Source organism: Anastrepha obliqua, chromosome 3 (genome assembly GCF_027943255.1).
Source record: "Anastrepha obliqua isolate idAnaObli1 chromosome 3, idAnaObli1_1.0, whole genome shotgun sequence".
NCBI lineage: Eukaryota > Metazoa > Arthropoda > Insecta > Diptera > Tephritidae > Anastrepha > Anastrepha obliqua.
This window is the reverse complement of record NC_072894.1, coordinates 110112701-110120682: the sequence shown is the minus strand read 5'-3', so window position 1 is coordinate 110120682 and position 7982 is coordinate 110112701. Positions and strand designations below refer to the sequence as shown.

The 7982-nt window shown below is 39.8% G+C and overlaps 1 protein-coding gene across 3 annotated transcripts; it reads left to right on the top strand.

Moving 5' to 3' along the window:
* Positions 1–611: 611 nt before the first annotated feature.
* On the top strand, positions 612–7464 carry LOC129241672 (phenoloxidase-activating factor 3-like). Of its 3 annotated transcripts, none has more exons than XM_054878131.1 (7): positions 612–654; positions 801–891; positions 2194–2303; positions 2370–2914; positions 4658–4854; positions 4921–5022; positions 5172–7464. In XM_054878131.1, exons 2-7 carry the CDS (start codon positions 828–830, stop codon positions 5489–5491), a joined length of 1338 nt encoding a protein of 445 aa, XP_054734106.1. In that variant the 5' UTR covers positions 612–654; positions 801–827; the 3' UTR covers positions 5492–7464. The 3 variants fall into 3 exon arrangements, 2 of the variants coding, with proteins under 2 accessions (XP_054734106.1, XP_054734105.1); XR_008582152.1 differs by having other exon boundaries at positions 619–891; positions 5172–6126; positions 6361–7464; XM_054878130.1 differs by having other exon boundaries at positions 619–891.
* Positions 7465–7982: the final 518 nt, after the last annotated feature.

Sequence of the window (7982 nt, the reverse complement as noted above, 5' to 3'; positions counted from 1 at the left end):
GCCAGATGTCGAACGTTGCCGAACGCCGGTGCCGATTGTGCCTCTTTGTCGTTCGTTCCGCGCTTTCGCTTGCAATTCAAGCAAGGTAACGACGCATCTTTTGGTGCGTGCAGCCGACTACATCGAATGATAAGACGCTATCACGTCAAAAATATATATATATATATATGTATATATATATTTAAAAAAAAAAACAAAAAAAAAAACCTTCACAACCATGCGTATCTGGTAAACAGGGTTGCTTTTTTCACTATTAATAAAAACAATTTACTTCCCAGTGTCCCGTGATTTTGGGAACTAAAAATATACTGAAATCTCGAAACGCCGGGAGTTACATCCCTAATTGCCATACACTTTACTTTATTTGCAATGCAGAGCAACTTTTGCCTGTTGGCTACGTTTCGCACTTGATAAAACTGCAGTCAGCGTACACTCGATAAGAGCAATGGACTTGTATGTGTGTGTGTGTGTGTGTGTATGCATGCATTCATTTCATATTTTAAGTAGGAATTCCCGCCCAAATTCATTACAACTGAACTCCGGTATGTGGCACTGATATAAATACATAATTTTACTTTGAATGTGAAATTCGTTTGCCTTTTGTAGTTATTCCTTAGCTGCCCCTGAAATAAGTCGTGAGCGCTCAGGCCAACGGTGCGTCGTATTTCATTTTTTAGGAAATATTAATTCTGATTTAATTTTGTAATATGAATTCGTGCATATAATTGTATACTTCGTACTTGTTTTTTTTATTATATTAAAGTAAATATTAATATTAAAGTGAATTGTGCGATATTCAGCAACAAATTCGAATATTAAGTGCAAAAATGACTACGCTTTGGTTCTACACAATTTGGAGCGTCTCGCTGTCTTGCGTCTTCGTTGCCACAAGTGAGTATACGAGTATTTTTGGTTTGATTTAGACTTTTATTTACTGATTGATTGATTTTCATTCATTATTTCAATAAATAGTTTAATAAATAAATAAATAATTGGCGCGTACACTTCTGTTAGGTGTTTGGCCGAGCTCCTCCTCCTATTTGTGGTGTCCGTGTTGATGTTGTTCCACAAATGGAGGGACCTACAGTTTCAAGCCGACTCCGAACGGCAGATATTTTTATGAGGAGCTTTTTCATGGCAGAAATACACTCGGAGGTTTGCCATTGCCTGCCGAGGGGCGACCGCTATTATAAAAATGTTTTTATTAATTTTGCTTTCACCGAGATTCGAACCAACGACCTCTCTGTGAATAAATAGTTGATTTATGGTAAAAAACAGAGAGTCTCCCATAGATCGACGCTCGGCTAAGCGGAGATCTCCTATCCATACACGGTCTTGGTAGCGAAATATTTTTTTTTTATAGAAATTTCATTTGCGCATTTAGTAATACATACTTCTGCGTGTACATATCTGATGAAGTAACCTTTTTATTCGTTTATTTGTTTTATTCGTCTTTGAATTGATGTGTGTGTTGATGAGAATGTTGAGAAAGGGAAGAAAATTGTTATGGAGAATCGTCGAATCACAATTAGAGAAGCTGCTGAGGATGTCGGCATATCGCCATGCAATCCTTTAGGAAATTTTGGGCATGAAGTGTGTGGCAGCGAAGTTTGTTCCAAATTTGCAACGATGATCCAGATTTGCTTAAAAGGGCCATGACTGGTGACGGAACATGGGTATGGGGTTATGACATCGAAATCAAAGCACAATCGTTTAAATGGAAGATTCCAGGAAAAGCAAGAGTCAATAGCAGAAAATCGCCGAACACGCAAACAAACTAAAAATGCCATATTGGTAAAACTGTGAACATGCCTTTGAGACCCACATAAAAAATAATAATCGAAAGTTGAATGAAACTTAAAAATTCGCCTTATTTTTTTAATACACGTCGTACAGGTTTTGCTACTAAGTAGGTCCCTGTAATGTAATTGTGAAAGGCAGCAACCGATTTAACTACAAATATCATAATTAGCTCGATTCATTTAGGCTTGAGTAGGTACCACCAAAGTCTGGTAAACAGCCTAGTAAGGATATTTGATGTTCTATTCGAAATAGCTGCTAGAACTTTTGCGGGTTTCACACTTTTTGCATCAAATTTCTCTACTAAAAATCAATTTAATCTGGGCTTGTATAAAAATGAATAATTAAAAAATGTATAATTCTTGCTCAACAAGGTATCTTTCCATTTTTTAGTTGCCCAGCACAGATGTCGACAAGGTCCTAATATTTCAGGGACATGCAAACCATTTGCCGATTGTGCTGTGCTAAGGGATCGCATCATTTTTCCGGATAGGGATTGCGAGGTACTTATTTTGGAAAATCTGAAAAACTGCATTATGGTACAATATAATTACACTTCTCACTTTCAGTCCGGTACTATTTGTTGTCCTGATGATGATACAAAACCAGCAGAGCCTAAGCCCACCAATTTGATAATTTTGCCTATGGCTGCGTCAATAAACACTATTCGGCCAGTTGTGACACAAACCTCTACAATAGCCCCGACACATCCGACGGCTATTCCCGAAAAAGTACGCATTTTCGATGAAGAATTCTACAGACGCTTGGGGTTGGCCTACGGGGAAAAATATGATATATATCACAAGTTACCACCTACTAGCGATAATACTGAAGATGATAATATTTTAAGTACAACAACAACACCAGCGGATATCCCAACTCTACCACACTACGAAGAGAATTTGCATCCACGTGGTTTAGCGATATTAAGTTCGCAAAAATGTGGATTTGTTTATGCTAATAAAAATCTTAGCGCCGGCGGCGAAGATGCGAGTATACTTGAATATCCTTGGATGGCGTTGTTGCAGTATAACAGTCGCCGTTTCGCTTGTGGTGGTTCATTGGTCACCGATCGTTGGGTGCTGACGGCAGCCCATTGCATAAATGCGGACATGTAAGTTTAAATGGTTTTAGTTGTGAAATATTTTTGATTTAGGCAGAGCGCAGAATTTCGCTTAGAGGCAAGGTCGTAAAGCAAAAAAGCAAATAAGAAAATTCATAAGAAGAGGAATACAAATACGAAAATGATACTAATAAAAATGCAAATACGAAGACTAATACAAATACGAATACGAATACAAATACGAATACGAATACGAATGCAAATACGAATACGAATGCGAATACGAATATGAATACGAATGCGAATACGCATACGAATACGCCTACAAATACAAATAACGGGTGATCAATCATGAGGTGCTTTTTTCAATAGTTAAAAAAAAACAAAAATGTAAATTATGTTCAAAACCTTTATTTATCATTTGAAAGGACATTCTTTGACATTTACTTTTTGAATATGACTTCATTCAAATGTTGGCCGCAACTACGCTTAAGGTGGTCCATTCTGAAGGTCCAATTTTCAATCACTCGTTCGAGCATTTCGACTGGTATGTCGTGAATAACACGCGTAATGTTGGCTTCCAGAGCTTCAATCGTAGCTGGTTTATCAGCATAGACCTTGGACTTCACGAATCCCCAAAGAAAAAAGTCCAAAGGTGTGATATCACAAGATCTTGGTGGCCAACTCACAGGTCCTAAACGTGAAATCAGCTGCTCTCCGAAATGACTTCTCAATAAAGTCATTATTTCACGAGCTGTATGGCAAGTGGCTCCGTCTTGTTGAAACCAAATGGCGTACAGATCATTAGATTCAATTTCAGGTAGCAAAAAGTCCGATATCATGGTACGGTAGCGAGCACCATTCACAGTTACGTTGTGGCCACCATCATTTTTGAAAAAATATGGACCGATGATTCCACCAGCCCATAAACCACACCAGACCGTTGTTTTCTCTGGGTGTAAAGGTAGCTCTTGAGCCTGTTCTGGTTGCTCTTCATCCCAAATACGGCAATTTTGCTTATTGACGTAACCATTGAGCCAGAAATGCTCCTCATCGCTGAACAAAATTTTGCTCGAAAACAGCGGATCTTCTTCAATCTTTTCAAGAGCCCAATCAGCAAAACGGTGACGTGCAGGAAGGTCATTTGGCTTTAGTTCTTGTACGAGCTGTATTTTGTATGCTTTTAAATGAAGATCCTTCCGTAAAATTGACCAAGTTGTTCCATACGACAGTCCAAGTTGCTGAGAACGGTGCCGAATCGATTCATCGCGGTTTTCACGTACACTCTCTGCTACTGCCGCTATATTCTCAATGCTTCTTGCTGGACGTGGTCTATTCGGTCGAGAATTATCCACCAATGAATATTCGGATTCAAATTTGTTGATGGTATGTCGAATAGTGTTTAAGGCAGGCCGATTATGTTGACCATAATGCGGTCTAAGCGCACGAAAAACATTTGTCACAGAACGCTGATTTTCATAATACAGTTGAACAATTTGTAGACGTTGTTGCGGTGTGAGTCTTTCCATGATGAAATGCCAAACGCTGTTCAACAAATCCACGATGACAGTTTGCCACAACTCGCGCGCGATCTGTAAAAAAAACGCAAATGAAAAAAACTCCTCTTAATTGATCACCCGTTACAAACACGAATACGAATACAAATAAAAATACGAATACGAATCAAAATATTTATTCATTTATTTATTTTTTGTTTTGATTTTTAAATACTTCTGTAAACATTTATGTAGTTATTTAAATTGTTTACTTTTCTTTTACTTTTACTTTTTCTAGAACCAGAGTCCGCCTGGGCGAGTACGAAGTTTCAGAAAATACCAAGAGAGACTGTGTCCGTGGAAATGGAGTCAATGAATGCACCCAATATATTGATGTTAGGATAAGTAGCACGATAATCCATCAGGATTACCAACCGGCAACTGGTTTCAAGGATATTGCACTAATTAAACTAAAAAACAAAGTTCGAAGGAATAGTAAGTAAATTAAGAGTGAAAATTCAAATAAGCAGAGAGTTCAATTTTTTCAAATAAATATTACAGAAAATATTAAACCGATTTGCTTGCCGTTTAAAAGAGAATTCTTCAGTGCACCGTTTGATCAAAATGTTTTGACAATTGCCGGTTGGGGTTTAACGGAAAAGGGTAAGCATGGGATAGTAATTTCACAAAAAGGAGGCTCTCATTTTGAACACTCACTCACACACTTTCTACTAATCTCCCATAGATTAACCTCAGCAATTGTACGAAATATAAAAAAATTCTATTTAAAAGAAATTACGTACTTTTTTCAGGTTTCTCCTCGGCTGTTCTGAAAAGGAATACCATTACTCAGCGCCCGCGTGCAGTATGTCAACTTGCCTATCCAGACGCGGATGTAAATCGAACGATGATTTGTTTAGGCGGCAGCAATGAACTACCTGCCAACTGCAATGGAGATCCGGGTGGCCCAGTATTTTGGCTAGTGGAAGATAAGTTACCGTTTTACACACAAATAGGCATTATGCCATTGGGTATGAACAAATGTGGTGGCGAAGAAAGCTCTTCCTATTATGCTGAGAGCGTCGCCCATTCAATGGATTGGATAACAAGAGTTATTGGCGAAGCCAAGTGAAGTCTGAGGCATACAAAAGAAAAGTATTTATATCCCAAAATTGATAAGTAAAAAAAATAGAAATAAAAATAAAAATTACTTAAAATATTTTATATATAATTTGGATGAAGTGAAATTACTTGCGGCCTATACGGTCATTAAACTTGAACGAAAACGTCTGTGATTTCGATATTTGAAGTAGCTGCCAAATCCGTTTATTACGTTGGTGGTGAAGATGCGGTTGAGACAACACCAGTTTTTGCGTCTGATCTGATGCTGCGTACACGCCTCATTTGGGCTTCCAAGCGATTGGATTTGGTTAACGGCTTTAAGCAGGGATCCTTTTAAATAATTATGGATAACAAAAAAAAGTTAATGAATCTTGAGCTGTGAGTTGAAGCTGACCCCACTATTCAGAAATTCTCCTAAAAAAGATGTCACTGAATGATGGAGAGAATGGCAGCATATCCAAAAATGAATGAAGGCTTGTGATCTGGACCATTTTTGCGGCATTTATGAAAATCTGAGTCCAATCACGCGTTGTAAAATAGCTGAATTATAGGATGACTTGTTCACGAAAGTTGTTTGTGCCGACGAGCGATTGGCATCAGGGTACAAGTAGGCCCTAGCGTTAGTGGAAGGGGTGCACAGTTAGAGTAAGTAAGACAAAAATGATTTATATGAGCATTCGCGTGCTCGTGTCATGCTTCCTTCTGAATAATCTTTGCGGCAATGCGAGGCTTCTGACATGTAACTGAAAGAATGTTATCTTCAAGAAAACCGTAGACCTCTATTGTTTTCGTCACATATTGCTGGGAAAAATTTCGCTCACATTACTCGCTACTACTACTCAAGATGCCAGAAATTGAGGCCCTGTCCGTCAATTCCAGGAAACATATACGCGTGAGAAGACTTCTTGGCTGCCAACTGCTCCGACAACGCATCCTCTGCAATGAAACCTACTATCAGCTACTTGAGCGAGCGTGAACTTCAGTACGACACACCAGACTGTCAGAAAACTAAAGCGGTAACGTCTGGCGCAGACCAGGGATCTTTTCTCGGTCTGAGGATGTGAGCTACGACGTTATCCTGAGTATAGAAATGCCAGAAAACACTACTTCGTGATAAATGTGGACGATATAGCGGCGCCCATAACAGCTCGAGATACCGAGGATGCCAGGAGGAAGCTGAACCAATTCATGTTAAGGACCCAATTTTGGCTTGAGGACCATGGCCTGGAGTTCGCCAAACATAAGACCGAAATAATTCTGATGACACGAGGACACATGCCAGTCGAGGTCAGCATGCAACTAGGCGACACATCCCTGGTGACTCAAAAAGTGGTATAATACCTAGGTATTCAACTAGATTGCAGGCGTATGCTCTGTGCTTAGATACAGCACGCAGCTGTTAAAGCAGCGAACATCAGATGAATGCTGAGCAGACTAATGCCGAACATCGGTAGACCAAACCGTGCAGCAGTGGCAAAGCCGAGTGGACACTGAACCGAGTGGAAGATGGACGGTGAAGCTCATTGCTACAATAGGGAAATGGGTTCAAAGGAAATTTGGGAAAGTGGGCTATTTCATGGCTCATTTCCTCTCGGGCCACGGATACTTCCAAAAATATCTATACCACATGGGTTAGGTAAGTGACCCCAGGTGCATATATTGCGAAGCACCGAGCGATGATGCCGAACACCCGTTATTTAATTGTGATAGATGGCTCGCGGGAAGAAACCCTATTAGGGAGCAGATTGGCGAAATTGCTTGAGCAATGTGATCGGCAAAATACTAGAACGTGAGGATAACTGGACACAGACGGAGACAGAAGGCGAGCGTATAGCATGAAGGTGGCTATAAGCATAAGCAAAATTTTTTTAAAATAAAGTCTTCAAGTGCTAAAACAGATTTGTATATTACAAAAATATAGTAGTTTAAAATTAATAAAAAAAAATTTAAATCAATAAAGTGTACATCTCGAAGCTTAAGGAATTGCTGCTTGTATTATTATTAGTATTTAGTAATGGGCCATAGTGCGCTGCGATCTCTAATCTGGTCCACTATAAATTTTTGCGGATATGGGGGTTTAAATGGCTAAAGCCGCCGTCGGAGAATTGGTATGTCCGGGGAATAAAATATTCTCCCTCGTTTGGAACCATCGCCCACTCTGGAACCGCCTTGGCATTACGTCGGAGTGGCGTTCTTCCTCATTACAAAGGTCTGTGCCTATGTGACTGCTTCCAGGCCCCGCTTTTTTATACGGCGAATTCTTTCCGCGACACCACTGACGATCTCCCTCGTTTCCTTGCTACTTAGCATCTTGTCGATTACAGATTCTGTGGTTATGACTGTGCGTACGGGGTCCCCCCAGCGGTGTAGGGGTTAGAATATGCCCGAGGTAAATTATGCCTGTCGTAAAAGGCGACTAAAATCTAGGTTTATCAGTGCCTGAGTAGTATGGGTGCTCAACTGGCAATGTCTTCGGGCACGATGTCTTACCGGAGACCATA

What these genes read in the sequence shown, in the direction of transcription:
- LOC129241672 (XM_054878131.1), top strand. Translation starts at nt 828, where the DNA reads ATGACTACGCTTTGGTTCTACACAATTTGGAGCGTCTCGCTGTCTTGC. An exon ending in TTCCGGATAGGGATTGCGAG is followed by an intron (nt 2,304 to 2,369) that starts GTACTTATTTTG and finishes TCTCACTTTCAG; the next exon opens with TCCGGTACTATTTGTTGTCC. An exon ending in AAACAAAGTTCGAAGGAATA is followed by an intron (nt 4,855 to 4,920) that starts GTAAGTAAATTA and finishes TAAATATTACAG; the next exon opens with AAAATATTAAACCGATTTGC.